The sequence below is a fragment of the Anolis carolinensis genome, chromosome 1, assembly GCF_035594765.1.
Source record: "Anolis carolinensis isolate JA03-04 chromosome 1, rAnoCar3.1.pri, whole genome shotgun sequence".
In the NCBI taxonomy this organism is placed as follows: Eukaryota; Metazoa; Chordata; class Lepidosauria; order Squamata; family Dactyloidae; genus Anolis; species Anolis carolinensis.
The window spans coordinates 231,717,745-231,734,573 of NC_085841.1; the positions used below are offsets into that span (position 1 = coordinate 231,717,745).

The window sequence follows — 16,829 nt, forward strand, 5'->3', positions numbered from 1 at the left end:
CATTTTGGTGATTAGTGTATTTGTGTTAATGCAAAGCATTGAAAACAATCCTTTGAAAGAAGCATCTGGGAAACATTTATTTTTTTCTAAACTGCTAGGATTAACAAAGACACAACTTTACAATCTTTGGTTTTAGGGGAAAAGGCATGCTCTTAAACTGACGTGAAAAAGTTCCAGGCGTAATAGATTTACATCACTACAAAATAAAATGTCCCTGGCCACATTTCAAATTAACCTCTTGTAAGGTTAAAAATGTTAAACTATCCTTTATTCTTTCAGGAAAACCATATGGGATAGAAAAGGAAATAGATAAAACAAGATTACTTGTATTTTAATAGAAGAGCCCCAAAGCTGACTCTCATGGGTGTTTCCTTGCCAAACAAAGGACTAAAAAAGGCTAACTAAACACACTTTGAACCTTCTTAAAGTTCTTTCAGTAATGCTTGGTGTGACTACAGGACCTGATTTAGGAACCTCGTGTGATAACGTCTCTAATTTCTCCTATAGGAGTAAGAACTGACCGTCCTTCCATCCCTGCATGCACAGAGCCCCTTCACATGCAATCTGTAGATCTTTTAATGTGTGCATGCACATGTGGTCATTTGAATTTTCTCTATACGTGACCTCCTCTGTGTCTGTCCTCTATAAATAACATGTTATCATTCAATCACAGTAGTCTATGCAGCTTTAAACCGGTAACATTTCTGTGGAGCAGAGATTCCCAGCTAGCATGAAATGTGCCCTTATCAAGAGTTCCTTGATAAATTCAGCTGTCTTTCTTTGAAAATGGCTGCTGTACAAGGGACAAATGATGCTTCAACAGAAAAGACACAAGGAAGCAGGATAAACCCAGGAAAGCAAAACAGTTAAATCCATTTAACAGTACACTGTGTGTTACAGTTGTGGCAAAGATAATATGAACCATAAGTAGAAAAAGATGATAGCCCAGGTGGAATTTCAGGTCAAGGAAAACAGGCTGGTTTTATTACAGTCTGCATGTAACATAAATAAAGTGCAAAGTGTTGGTTGGAGCCACTAAATTGGATGAATTTACCAAAGACAAAGCTGCTTTTCGGGGCTTAAATGGTTTGCCAAGACAGCATATCATAATGATGAATTTGCAGGTGCGACTTTTGATTTGTGCACCATCCTACTTTGGCTTGAAAAAACAAAAACCTGCATGATGCCAACATGGCTACTACAGTGCTATTAAAGAGGGAGAATATAGTGAATGAGGTGATCCAGTAATTTTACCAAACTTTGAAAGGGCTGAGTAAAAATAAATGCATCTAAACCAAAACAGAGATTTTTTTTTTTTAGGTGTGGTAGGAAAAAAAAGAAAATTGAACACAGAGCCTAGGTGAAGAGAAATATTTTTGAAAAGGTATATTGCTGTCTCTAGCCCATTCCATATCAAGATGGTCACCCCTCTTTTTTATATTGCCTTGTTCTTGAACAGTGCCTTTTTAAAACAGTGTATCTGACAGTGCAGTAATTTGAGATAAATGTATATATAAAACTGCAACCTTGGCATCCTTAAATCTGGGATAGTATTGTATGCAACTGTAGTATAAAAAGCACAAAGGAGCCTGGGATCTCTATTTTCTGTGCTGTCTTCTGTGCTTGTGACTTCAGGCATCCTGGAAAGTGTATATCCCTCTCAACGAAGATGTGGTCCTTTCAGCATGCAAGAAAATACGCTTAGGAAGTAACAGAAACTTCAGAATACTGTTGGCTTTCATGCCTTTCCCTTACAATCACCACCATCTGATAAACTTGAATAAAAAAGGAGAGGTGAACAGACAGGTTTCACAAGAGGAGCCTAAGTCCCATTGTACTCCATCACTGGGAATAAGGTGGGTCTAAACTTCACAGTGTCTTCTGGAGTATCAGTTTAAATAGGATAATTCTTAGGTCCTTCTGCCAACCTAGCAGTTCGAAAACATACCAATGTGAGTAGATCAATAGGTACCGCTCTGGTGGGAAGGTAACGGCGCTCCATGCAGTCATGCCAGCCACATGACCTTGGAGGTGTCTATGGACAACGCCAGTCAGACATGACTGGACTTAACGTCAGGGGAAACTTTTACCTTTACCTTAATTCTTAGGTCATTTAATTCTAAAATAAGGCTGAATCGACTGTTTTGCCTATCTGTCTCTCCCGCTCTCTTTTTGTACGTATCTTCAGGTTATCTCTCAACATATATAGATTCCATGAATTTCCTCTTTCTGAAATGTTGCCTACAACACCTGGTATTCATCACTTCCAAGTACTAACAGGGAATCACCCTGTTTAGCTTCCAAGATCAAACAGAATTTGGTGACTTTAGAGTATTTTTGTCTTTGAATGAACTAACCCAAACTAACTGTTTCTGTGTCATTTCAATACATGTTGTAAATGATATTGAGTGTGAAAAGTACATATAAAATACATTCATCTACACCTCATGGTGGCATGTTCTCTCTCTCTCCATATGTGTATGTGCGTGTCTGTATGTATTATATACAGCCATATTTACTTGAGTCTCGTGCGCCATCGAATGTAATGTACACCTTAATTTTCAAAAAAAGTATTTGCTGGCAAATGTAATGTGAAGTTCCCAACTGGCTTTGTTTACCAGCCACCATTGGCAAAGCCATTGCTTTCTCCTCCACTTTTTTCTCACAATCAACCCCAGCTTCATTTCTGCCTCTGCCTCCTGCTACACTCATGGATCAGCTCTTTTCTCAGCACTCAAGAGATCCTTCGAAGTACCCAGCAACATAGGCAAGGTCCAGTCAGGCGAAGCCTGACAGAAGGGCTGGATGGAGAGGCATGGCTTCCTCTTCCGTGCTGACCATTCCAGCAGCACAGGCAAAGGGCACATCAGGGTGGCAGGCAGTGGAAAGGCTGACGGGCAAGAGGAAGCAAAGCCCTCCAGCTGCCTGCCTGCCCAGCAACTCGCCCTCTAGTCTCCCTCCATTGGAGGCTTTCTCTTTTCACTCCTGGGCTCAAGAGGAGATGACGGCTCCCCCAGCTGTCTGATACAGCAACAGCAGCACCTTAAAGGGGTGATATCCCTCTTGCAGCACCTCAAAAAGGTGATGGTCTTCTGGCAGCATTGCAGGCAAGGAGGGGCCCCCACATTAAACAAACTCAATTTTAATGTGCATCCAATTTTTGGAGACTTACCACATTATCACACAGGGCTCTGTTCTACAACCCTTCCAGGATGGAGCCAGAACAAGCCCGTGGAGCCCATCTCTCGACTTGGGGCTACTTCCAGCGAGGCTCCATCCTGGCTTTGTCCTGGAAGCATCATAGGATGGAGCCCTGAGAACATGGGTGGCTACCCATGTTCTCATTGGGTAAGCTGGAGAAAGCACGGCGGGGGGGGGGGAGTCAGACAGCAATGGTTTCCCATGTGATATGGAAGGGGGCATTGCAGGTCATGTGGGGCACTTAACGCTGGTTTTGACAGCTTCCCAAATGGATTCCCCCACTGTCTCCCAACTTAAGAACCTCAATGTGATGAGGTCCTTAATGTAGCCAAAAAAAGGTGTGCATTACACTCGAGTAAATATGGTTTAACTGGAATTCAAGCAACTGTCAAAAAATCTAAGAAATAATACTTTAAATGAAAAAGCAGTTTTTATAATATAGCAAAACAGTAAATCAGTAAGCTACATTTTTCTTTATTAGCTTTTAATTTCTGTATTTCAATATTACTATCAAGTCAAAACAGAGTTTATGGTATGGTATAGTATAGTATAGTATAGTATAGTATAGTATAGTATAGCTCCATGCAGTCATGCCAGCCACATGACCTTGGAGCTGTCTACGGACAACGCCAGCTCTTTGGCTTAGAAATCGAGATGAGCACCAACCCCCAGAGTCAGACATGACTGGACTTAACGTCAGGGGAAACCTTTACCTTTACCTATAGTATAGTAAAGGGTATAGTATTAATTAGGCCTATTTTAATAGTCACTCTCAAGCAATCAGAAACTACATTTATCTGGCATCTACCCATCCCCGTGGGTGCTGGTTAACTGAAAGTTTACTATATGTGTGTGTGTGTGCATGTGTACACACACACAATGGCTAAGGTCCAAAAGTAACTTGCTAAGAGTAACATCCCCTAGGTTGCCAAAGCTGAAAACCACTAGTTTCAGGATGGCAACAGCAAAATGTTTCATTATGCAAACAGACATTTTGCCTAAATAGTATACATGACCCCAGTCAGTCTCAGCAGTCCATAGCAGTGGCTCCAAATACTCTTAAACAAGCCCACCCCACTGTCAGTGTAAGGTTTTACTGAAACTCGACTACTGCGACACACATGCAGGATAAAGATATTCTACTAATTTGTAAGAAAGATATTTGTAGGTTCTGGAATGTAAGAAGGTCACGTCCCATTAGAATACACTTCCTTGCTTTTAGGCAAAGGGAAACCATCAAAATGAATGGTGTGACAACTGCATTTTAGCAATCAGTATATAACCGAGTTGTGTGCATTTGTCAGTTTTGTCCAGAGAGTGCAAAAATTCTCTCGGTTCCAATTAAAACTAATATTACTGTTCTGGTGTGTGCTTTTCTTTACAGTCTATATCCCCCCATGTATCACAGGAGTGCAAAAAACAGAATTTTTACCCAAGAATTGACATACTAATATTTGAAATGTTGGACAATAAGGCATTTCATAGTTCGGACTTTATCATACAAAGGAGACAAATGAGCATTAAAGCAGGACTCTGTAACGTACACATGCCATATTCTGTCCGCCTCCTCCCCACAATTAACCTGTTCCCCTCTATTGATGGACAAAGCCCATCAAAAACTGAAAATCACATCATATTCCCATTACATTCGTAGTGTAATGGGACTATTTTGTTTCAGCATTGGTACTGAAGTGATATCAGGATGGGATTTTTCTCTTCTTCTGCCACTCCCCCTCCCTTTGTTATTAACAAGGCAGTATTTTTATTTTCATTTGTATTTGATTTCTTTTATAAGCTATACCAGAGCCCCGGTGGCGAAGTGGGTTAAAGCACTGAGCTGCTGAACTTGCAGACCGAAAGGTCCAGTTTCAAATCCCGGGAGCGGTGTGAGCGCCCGCTGTTAGCTCCAGCTTCTGCCAACCTAGCAATTCGAAAACATGCCAATGTAAGTAGATCAATAGGTACTGCTCCGGCGGGAAGGTAACGGCACTCCATGCAGTCATGCCGGCCACATGACCTTGGAGGTGTCTATGGACAACGCCGGCTCTTCAGCTTAGAAATGGAGATGAGCACCAACCCCCAGAGTCAGACATGACTGGACTTAACATCAGGGGAAACCTTTGCCTTTACTTATAAGCTATACCTGCAATTGCAAAATTACTTTAAAATATATATTTTTTGTTTACAGAGAATCAGGAGTGAGTGAGGGTGAGGTCCAGGTGTGGGACCACGGATTGGTGAATCGGTGCAATATTATAAATGGAGGGACATGGGATAGTGAAGGTGCTCATACTACTATGTAGCTGTGATCTGTGATTGTGCAGCTGCCATGAAATATCAGCTTCATGTGATAAAGTCATTTGATTTATATGGCCCACTAAAACAGACAAGATATGTATCATCAACATCAGATATTGTGAAGGCATTAGAACTTCTAGTTGTTTTGTATGGTTGTGTGTCATTACACTGAATTCATGTAATATTCTTTCCCCCAGCAGTGCACCCTCCAGATGTGTTAAGCAGAAATTCCCATTATTAGCAAACAACATGATTACTATCTTGTCATGAGATTAGTATCCCAACACACCTGGAGCACAGGTGATGCAAATATAACATTAATGTAACTTAATATGGGGATGGATTAATATTTCTTGACCTTCGCTTGCATCTGAAGTTTCCAGTCTGTTCCTTCAGAACTCTTGGGCAGAACACATGCGTGAATGTGTATTTATGCATGCACAGGGAGAGAAGGCCAAAGAAATGGTGGAAATTGACAAATAGCCCCTTTCCCTTCATTAACAAGTGCCAGGAGTATTTTCTGGAGCAGTTCATCTCTATCCACAGGTTTCAGTTCTGTGGATCCAGCCTATTGTGAAAATGACATTGTCATTTGCCATGTCTGTCAGAGGTTTAAATAAGGTGTCGTAGTGGCAGTTGATAGGAATGGGACAAGAATTCCTAATTATTAACAGAAATAATTTAATGGGACTTTACAAGTTCTTTTTAAATGTGTGTGTATATGTTTAATTCCAAAAAGCCTTGAAAAGATATCTAGGGAATAGTGGGTACTGCTATTAAAATCACATGAAAAACATAATGAAGCTTTTATTTTTATGCACTACCTATCATTTATCAAAACTGCTCATCCTACTTTCCTAATAGTATTGTGTATTACACAACTACTGAACTAGCTGATGAATGCTGATGAGCAGAAAACTAGTTCTTTGTAAATATAATTGTTTAATGGTGCTGCTAATGCTGCTGATAGGTTTTAAAATAGTCATAATAACAAATAAGAGAACAAAGGAAATGTTTTTCATGGCAGAACATATTCACTTTGGTTCTTGGAGTCATCTTTCCCATTTAAAGAACTCTTTTTTAAGATCTCTGCATGTCAGCTGGCCTTACAGAATAGCATCTGAGTCTTATAAAACATTAAAGCAATACATGTATACACAGTTAACTGTAAATAAGAACTCATCTAAGGCACTATATCTTATCTGATCTTGGAAGGGAAGCAAGATCAGCCCTGGCTAGTGCCTGAATGGGAAAGCACCAAAAGACATTATGGGATGTAGATTATATCTCAGGAGAAAGAACTGGCAAAACCACCTCTGAGGATTTCTTTCCTAAGAAAACTCTGTGAAATTCATGGGATCACCATAAGTCAACAGATGACTTGAAGGCACATAATACAGGAACTCCTACTGAGTAAAGGCATCTGAATAAATACATATGATCTGGTATCCAGCATTGTGTGGTTACAGCATTACGTTCCAGCTATCAGTCCTGTATCACTTCTGGAATTCTTCCAAGCACACACAAAACAGAGAATGCCCAGTTGCAGATTTGTAGGCAAAGGATGAGATATCATCATTACAGATCTCCATAGTCTTTCTGGAGATTTGGAGGATGGTATCACCTGCCCAAGCACTTCACTTACTATCAAGTAAATGACGATAGCAGCATGCTCCAGGTCATGGAGGATGTGAAGATAAATCTAGGAAGAAGACTGCAGCCTTAAGCCCCATCTACACTGACCATTTAATGCAGTTCAAAGGTAGCTTCAAACCAAAGCGAGACAACAAACACCGAGGAAAATGTGTGAAAGAAAGTCCTTAATGTGCACTAGTGCTCTGTGGTTTGCATAATCACTACTCAGGCTTCCAATGGGTTCAATGATTTCCTATGTAATCATCTGTACTTTCTTCAATACCAGTTTGAAACTGAATTAAATGGCTAGTGTAGATGGTGCCTAAAACACACTAGATGGCAAACAGTGCCAAATGCAATGCAATCTGCCTTAAAAATATACAGCATGACCCCAATAACTACAGGGGAGGCATTATAAAATCCTGGAATCATGAATGACTATATTTGGGGCAGAACCATACCACAGAATCACACTGAGGGACCTAGAGGGACCCAAAAGCACTTTGAAGAGAAGATTTTTTGGAGTGTGGATAAGTGAAATTGTGGATCTTGAATCCATGGATAAATCCATTGTAATGTAGTTTGTGCAGAGATATGATCAACTATTGTGTACTTTGTTTTCATCACATTTCATTCTTACTCCATGAAAGTTGCATGTTATAAAACATTTGTTTCCTTCCCAAGTGGAAATTAATGTGTATTTTGATGTGTATAGTACTGATGTGTGCATTTCCCTACAGATTTCTCATTGTCTAAAGTATATCATATAATTTCTCAAATATATACATAATAGTTCAAATGTGCTTTTTGTTAAGTCTTACATGATATACATTCAATGTATATTTCCATCTTTATTACATTCATCACTATGTTTTAGAGGGAGTAAAATGCAGTAATGCTACATTTTCGATTAGGATAAGGACAAAGATGAGGTCTCAAGAGAATAGGGGAATGACCACAAAACCATAGTGGTAACAGGAAGTGTATCCAAGAAAATCAGTCATGCCAAAGTGCAGGCTAGGATAATGGCACTCAATTACTTTATCCTGCATCTATGAACCAAACTGCTCCCAGTTATCACAGGCTTTACTGAACCACTTAGGAAACAGAGTTATGTAAGATCAGGGAAGATATCATTTACCAATCCAACTACATGTGAGTTAGAAGGATGTCAAAACATCAGAAATATCATAGGTGAAATATAATATCATGAAATATAATAAGTTAGATATCTTGCTATACTGGCAGCTTATCAAAAGATTTCTGGTAAATTTATTACATAATTTTACCTTGAAAGCCCATGTGTGACTGCTCAGATACTAGGATTTGGAGAGAGAGAGTCCAGAGAATCAAAGTACCTTAGGTGGAAATTTTCTTCTGCCTAGACATTTTCCCTTGAACTGAGGGGAAAGCTTTGACCAACTAGGAGGTTCCAGCTCTTATTCATGTACTCCATATCTTTTGTCCACCTTTATGGGAAGTAGAGCAATTAATAAACTGAAACAAACTAAATTGTCCCTTGTTACTTAGAGGGGGATGTCCTCTTCCAAAAATGTGATTGGCTAAAAAGGCAGCGATCTTGCTTTCTGGGATCAGCCTCCAGTTGTCCTTCCTCAGGCTCATGCCAGTGGAAAAGAACAAGGAGGTAAACTTTCTTTCTTTATACTTCTAGACCTCAAAGTTTCCAGATGCGTTGACATCTCTTTAGTAGTTTGATTGGCAAAAGATATCTCTCCCAATCCTATACAACTCCATTCAAAAGGTGGTTCAATAAAGGCTTTACAACTGGGAGTAGTTTGGTTCATAGACATAGGATAAAGGCACAGAATGACATTATTACAGCCTATCCTGTGGCACAGGTAGTTGCCTTAACAACTTTATCTACCAGCCACTGGAGGCAGCTCTCCAGTTCATATAGGGGTGTGGGGAATCTGGCGCCCCTCGCCTCGCATCGCCCAGATCCAAGTGAAGGCGATCACATGGGGAGAAGCATAAGTGTGTGTGCAGAAGAGGTCCAACCATAAGGCGAAATAGGCATTTGCCTGTGGCGCCATCGTCCCGGGGGCACCATCGTCCTGGGAGGAGGGCACCACTCTCCACCTCCTTCTCTTTCGGGCCTTCCAGCGGCCGCGCTGGGCCTTCCGGCCAGAGCAGACCCACCTTCGCACCACGCAAGCCCACCTTTGGGGCCTTCAGAGATTGTGAGGTCTGTAGGAACTTGGAAGCTAGGTATGTGGGGTTTATATATCTGTAGAAGGTCCAGGGTGGGAGAAAGAACTTTTCTTTGAAGCAGGTGTGAATGTTGTAATTAATCACCTTGATTAGCATTTAATGGCCCTGTGGCTTCAAGGCCTGGCTTCTTCTTGCCTGGGAGAATCTTTTTTTGGGAGGAGTTAGCTGTCCCTGATTGTTTACTGTCTGGATTTCTTCTGTTTTCAGAGTGTTGTTCTTTATTTATTGTCCTGATTTTAGGGGTTTTTTTTTAATACTGAGGGCTATCTGGGTTATCTAAGTCCACACTGCCCTATATCCCTGTTCAATGTTTAGTGCTAAATTTGCAAATATAGTAATTCCTACATAACATTACCATGTATTGAACTGCTTTTTCTATTGATTTGTTGTAAAACATGATGTTTTGGTGCTTAATTTTTTAAATCATAATGTAATTTGATGTTTTATAGGCTTTTCCTTTATACTTCCTTATTATCCAACATTTTCGCTTATCCAACGCTTTTATTTTTCAGTGATTGGTTTGGGGGGGCGCCAAAATTCTGTTCGCCTACACTTGAAAAATACCTAGGGCCGGCTCTGTGTGTGTGGTTCATGAAGCTTTCCCCCATAGATTGTATGGCAACATGGGAACTCTCCCATGTTGCCCTGCTGGCAGCATGTGTCAGCTCCCCCCTCCTTCACCCACAGAGCCGGCACAGCATCTTGTGATGGTAGCTGGCTAGCTCTATGGGTGACTTGGGCTAAAATCGGTGCATACTGCCGATTTTAGCCCTTTGTGGTGAGGTGGTATGAGCATATCTACAGTGAACATTCAGGTTGGATGGGGTACCAGATCAGCTCCATGACAGCCAAATGCCACACAGAGCTGATCCAGGATAACTCAGGGCAAGGGCACTTTAACATGGTCTTGCTCCATGTTAACCAAAATCTGGGGGTAGTGTGAATTCTGGCCCAGAATTCAGAGTATCCCCCAATTTTGGGCCTGTCTGAACAATTGGATCAATTCCACAATGAAACTGGTCACAACTATTCTCACTGCCATCCCTTCTTGTCCAGGCTTGGGAGCCTCAGGGATATGGAATGGTAGCTACTACCTGCTCCCATCCTCCATATTGCAGTGTCTCTGGCCATGGCAAGAGTCCTACCTGTCTGCTACCATTTGCAGTGATGTCACTTGTAGTGATGTGATCAGGGAAGGGAGGGGGATTTTTCCTTCCCCCCTCCCACCTGTCCCTTGTTGCCCCACTGCCCTGGCCAACATAACTGCGGTAAGGATGGCCACCCAGCATTGCTGCCACTGGACAGTTGGGATTCCCTCCAAGCTCTGCAGTGGTGGAGAGGGTGCCTGTCTGAACTGTACCAGAGCTGAACTGGCACATGTCAGGGTAGTTTAGCCCTGGTACAGTGGGTCAGTCTTGATCTGCCTCAGGACACCCTTTCTGTAGAACTATAATTCTATGGTCACTCCCTATCCCTACCTTTTTGAGGTCAGCTGTTTGAGGAAGAGCCATTCAGAATCAGCAGCTTTCTTCCCCTACTGCCTTCCTGCATGAACGTGGAAAGAGTTTCAACACCGTTTTCATAACTGACTGTTATATGAGTAGTGTCGTTAATCTGCTTTCTTAATGGCTTTCAAACTTCAGTCAATTTTGCTGAATAGCTATGCATTACAGGAAATGATCATTTCTGCTGTTCTAGTACTCCTTCATTAACCATTAAATAAATGTCCCACTAACAAAACAAAAAAAAACCAGTGTGTGTTTGTGTGTATGTATCCCCCTTTTAAGAGAAAAAAATAAATCATCTTGGAAAAGTCTTAATAGTTTCCTTGGTGGATTTCAGTAAAAACAGATTATAAAGGAAAAGCTCTATGAATCATGACATGCAAAACCATGATCCTGATGTATTGTAACAACAAACAATGATAGATAAGCAGTTAAATAGATGGCAAATCCCAGTACTATTTGTGGCAGGCTCAGTCATATCAATCTCTGCTGCTTTTGTTCCTCTGCTTATGGGCTTCCTGGAAACATTTGACTGGGCACGGAAAGTGCCATGTTTTTTTCTGTCTACTAAACATTTTATCTTTATTTTAGAAGTCTTTTTATGGCCTTGTGAGGAGGGTTTTTTATTTTATAAGTCATGGCAAATTCATCAAATGTGAATAGTCCAACACCACAGTAATTGAAATGTGGAGTAAATTATATAGAGTACAGCATACTATAAATGTGGTGTTTGTGTCTGTGTGTGTGTGTGTGTGTGTGTGTGTGTGTGTGTGTGTGTGTGGAAATAGTGGTGTCATACCTATAAAATTAGAACTGTTCATTCTCCAAAATGATTTTTTTTCCTTCAGGAGAAAAAATTGATGGTATTGGAATCAAAGATCTACATTTTGTTACTTCTGTTGTCAGTTAAAATGCTCTGGAGGGATCTTAGTATGGGCAAAAGCTATTTTCTTCTTGAGTATGTGGGGACCAGGCTCAAAGAGGAATAAAGAATGGTAATAAAATTGCAGCTCAATTAGTAACAGAAAAGTAACTTCCCTTGGAAACCAAGTTCCCCCTATCTTGAGCAAAGCTAATTGCTTTTTTCTTTGACAGACCACACTGAATTTCCCAAGAAGTCACTATGCTGTTACATCTGAGATTCTATTGCTTCTCTTTTCATTTATGCTTTTTAACATCTAAACCTGATGAGAGCTTGCATGATGTATTTTATGAATTTTGTTTGGACAACAAAGATACCACTCGTTTTTGGATTTTGGATTTTGTTATATTTTGCTACATGACCAACACTATTTGAAAGTATCAGAAATACAGAGTATTTTCATATACTTCTAATACTCTTTATATGGCTAATATGAAATTATATAAAATTTTAAAACAGTAACTGCAGTGTGGAGTAATTTTGTGGCAGGAAAGTATTTAAGTGGCTAAGGCCACAGACATGAATATTTGTAGTGCCTGTTTCTTCCACATCTGAATGCTTACAAGCTTTAATTTAGATGTTAGGTTCTCGGATTGGTTCTCTGCTTTGTGACTTATAAACGAACAGAGTGACATTTAAAATGGCATGTTCTTGCTGGTTGAAGCTTGATCATAAAAAGAAGTCATAAAAACTGAGCACATATTTATTTGCATGCTTACACCTCTTACTAATGCATGCTGGTTTTTTTCCCCTCAGAGTATCCTGTTGAGATCACAGATCTACTCAATGGTGGTTTCTGTGATGTACGCATTTCTGAGTGTCGCAAAATTGAAGTGTTTGGACATGGCTTTACTGACTCTCCCAATCTTCACTGTGAAATCACCAAATTGGCTGTAAGTAATCTGAAAGCATAGACAAAACTAAAGGGTTTCCTTTTTCTGTTGTCTGAGTCTATAGTTGCTGAGAAATGGACAATCATGTTTGTTGCCATAGTCACAACTGACATATTATCATCACCACCACTATCCTCACCTCTTGTGATGGTTGTCAATTTCCCGACACACTTTTATTGATATTTATATTTATATTCGCAGATGTTTTTGACCTACAACTCCCAGAAATCCCAGCCAGTTTACCAGCTGTTAGGATTCCTGGGAGTTGAAGGCCAAAAATATCTGGGGACTCCAAGTTGAAAACCACTGAGATAGAGAGAAGTTCTTCCCAGATGAACCTCTCTTTCATATCACTGGGGGAAAGACTGTTGTCCAGATTTGTTTAAAAAGAACTATCCCATATACCTGACAAAGTCTAGCATTACTTTTTTCTGTCCCAAACACTAATGGAATGAAAGCCAACCAGACGTGGATGTTAAGAATAGCTAATATCGAGCTGATCAGATGACTACTAGATGATATAGTGACAAGACTCTCCCAAAAAGACAAATATCAATATGTAAATTATTTATTTTTACTGGGGCTGAGAGTGATAAGTTGCCCATATGTACATTTCATAAAATTGTTGTCAAAGTAGAATCATAGAATCATAGAGTTGGAAGAGACTTCGTAGGCCATCCAGTCCAATCCTCTGCCAAGAAGCAGGAAAATCGCATTCAAAGCACCTCCGATAGATGGCCATCCATCCCCTGCTTAAAATCTTCCAAAGAAGGAGCCTTCACCATACTCTGGGGCAGAGAGTTCCACTGCTGAAGAGCTCTCACAGTGCGGAAGTTCTTCCTAATGTTCAGGTGGAATCTCCTTTTCCTATAGTTTGAAACTGTTATTTTGCAGGCTAGTATCCAGGGCAGCAGAAAACAAGTTTGCTCAAAAGTACCTCAAGGACTGGTAAATAAATGAATAAAAACCATGCACTCTTTTCATTTCTCTGTGGGCCTTTATCCCAGTTATACCCTAGTTCTGTGAAGCCTGAAATCACAGTATTATTACTTCTCAATTTTGTGCATCTGGAATCTATACGCTTGGCTGTATTTCCAAACGCATTTGAATTTTAAGTGTCACAACTAACTATCGAAGCTTTCTGATACACAGCTGCAGTCTACAATTTGAATGGTGGACTATTAGCATTATTATTCTACATGCTATCAAGTACTGGATAGCTTTATGAGGTCACATATATAGAAATCTATAGCTGGAAATTGTTTGGATAGCAGAGAATCTTGGTTCTGTACACATTACAAAATGGCTTTCTTAGTGATGCAAGAAAGACATAAAATCATCTGCGAACTACTAGTGGAAATTAGCACATATCCTAGCTGACATTCAAAGTAAAGTACAAACATGCTGTAATTTTTCTGTAGACTGTGCTCTGATTCATAAATATTGTGAGGGACAAAGCTAGATCCTTAGCATTTGAAAGACAGAATAAGGTAGACGTTCAAAGGCCAACAATCAAATCCAGCATCATTTGTAGTACTGACACAACCAATTTGTCACACAATATCTCTTTCTTCAAATGTCATGATATGAAGTTGATCCACAGGAATGAAGCAACAACACTTATAATATTTCAACCAGGAGTGAAAAGAACAAAATATTTTCAGTGATGTTGTTTAGCCATCACCCAGAATATCTGGAGTAGGAAGCTTTAAACCACCTCAGTTAAAATCCATCTCCTAAGACCATAAACATTTCAGTATATAGTTGTGCCCATTGCTCAAGCCCATCTTTTCAGAAGATTTTACATTGCATGCTTATGTTTAGGGGCGTTTTACTATTAAATTCTTAAAGTATAGAATAGCGTCAAGACACATTATTGCCTAATAGAGTACGTCCTACGTATGTTGGAGTCAGGCATGTAGCTGGGGGGGGGGGGGGGCTTGAGGGGCTTCAGCCCCCCCCCCCCCAAATTCTCAAAGTGGTCCGCAAAAAAGCCTTAGGGTTGTTGTATGTTTTCCGGGCCGTATGGCCATGTTCTATAAGTATTCTCTCCTGATGTTTTGTCCACATCTATGGCAGGCATCCTCAGAGGTTGTGAGGTATGGAGAAACTAAGCAAGGAAGGTTTATATATATATATGTGGAAAGTCCAGGGTGAGAGAAGAACTCTTGTCAGTTGAAGGCCAGTGTGAATGTTGTAGTTAATCGCCTTATCTATTATTTATTTATTTATTTATTTACAGTATTTATATTCCACCCTTCTCACCCCGAAGGGGACTCAGGGCGGATCACATTATACACATATAGGGCAAACATCCAATGCCCATAAACACATCAAACAGAGACCGAAACAGACAGACGCAGAGGCAAGTTAACCTTCTTCTGAGGGGATGTTCGATTCTGACCACAGGGGGGAGCAACTGCTTCATCATCCACTCTGGCGGCACTTCCTCATTCCAGGTCGTAAATTAGTTAGCCTTGCCTCCCCACTTTTTTTACAAGTGGTACCTTATTTCCTACTTGATAGATGCAACTATCTTTCGGGTTGCTAGGTCAGCAACGAGCAGGGGCTATTTTTTATTTTTAATTGACGGGTGCTCACCCCGCCACGGGCTGGCCTCGAACTCATGACCTTATGGTCAGAGTGATTTATTGCAGCTGCTCAACAGCCTGCGCCACAGCCCGGCCCCTAACATTAACATTGAATAGTTTCATCTCCTGGCTTCTTCCTGCCTGGGGGCAGCCTTACATTTATTATTTAAACTGCTAAGTTTATTCATATCATGATCTGATCACCATGCTCAATATATCCCATATGCATGGGGGTATTGGGATAATGATACAAAAGGTTTGCTAGGGTAGATTCCCCCCTCACCCAGACTCAGCCCCCCCCCCCCCGAACCAAAAATCCCAGCCCCTCCAAAATCAAAATCCTGACTACGGGCCTGGTTGGAGTGTTTATATAGCTACATTATACAGTTGTTGCAATATGAGGCGAGTTGTTGTAGCACTCAGAATATTATCAGTTATCATTCTCCTATCAAACAGACATAGAAAAAAGCAAAAGGAGTCATGACAGCCATAAGAATAAATCATATTATGCCAATATCTGTGCTCTTTCTTTTCTTCCCTGGCTGCAGTAGCAGAGGTAGCCAGAGCAACATGGTGGATATGGAGCAAGGACGCAGCCCAGAGGAAGAGAAGCAGCAGCAACATCCTTTGTACTTATCCATGCCCCAAACACCCCCCCCCCAATAAAAAAACCCAGAAGCATTTTATGTCTTCGTTATGTCCTCCATTGTGATTCTATGGTATGCTTCCAGCTCAAATATAGTCAAAATACAGTTTGCTATTATTCATTGTTTCAGGTATCTGTATCTATTTTGTTCAGATCTGATAGGATAAAACCATGTATTTCCTTTGGTAAATCCACAATTCATACAATGCTTGTGAGATTTAACTTGTATCATGATGTCTGACTGAAATCTATCCCAAATAAAACAAAACAAAACAAAGGTAAATCATTTATATAGAACTGCAGTAATTCACTTACATCTGACAATTTTGTTTCCTGTAGCATCATAATGGTGATTGGAGACCCAGCAAACATGAAACCATAAAACCAAAGTTTTTGAATCAGACAGCAGTGGAGTGCCAGATTCCTGCTCTCAACAATACAAGGATAGAAGGTGTTCGTTTCATGATGGATGTTGAACCGTATGCAAGATGGCAAGTGAAAGTAGGAATTTCTTGTGCTACTAGCAAAACAATTTGAAAAGAGATTTTTTTTCTTAAGCATTGTGACAATAAAATGGAGATTACAGATTGCTGCTCTCTGTTAATCACAGTGAATGAGGGTGCACAAGAGCTTTAGTATGGCCTATTGATAAAGAAGAAAGGAATAGCAGAAATTAAGCATCATGGATGAATTAATAAGTGGTCTTAAGGTGCAAATTACAATCACTATACCTAGTAATCATCCAGAGCTGATATAGTGGGTGAATCAATTTTTAATCATCCATGTTCATTTCTAGATGCAAAGGTTGAAATTTTTGATTAGGTCACAAGTGCAAAATTGCACTCAGCTTTATAGTGCTGCCCACTGAAGACCTCTCTTTCTCACATCCTCCATATTGAAATTGCT

At 40.3% G+C, this 16,829-nt stretch overlaps 1 protein-coding gene across 1 annotated transcript in view; it reads left to right on the top strand.

Moving 5' to 3' along the window:
- Positions 1–16,829, top strand: part of LOC103279158 (von Willebrand factor D and EGF domain-containing protein) — a 368,122-nt gene that overhangs the window by 184,796 nt on the left and 166,497 nt on the right. Inside the window, exons 13-14 of the mRNA XM_062966717.1 lie at positions 12,550–12,686; positions 16,263–16,424. Of these exons, the coding sequence (XP_062822787.1) occupies positions 12,550–12,686; positions 16,263–16,424 (299 nt within the window). The remainder of the gene's footprint in view (positions 1–12,549; positions 12,687–16,262; positions 16,425–16,829) is intronic.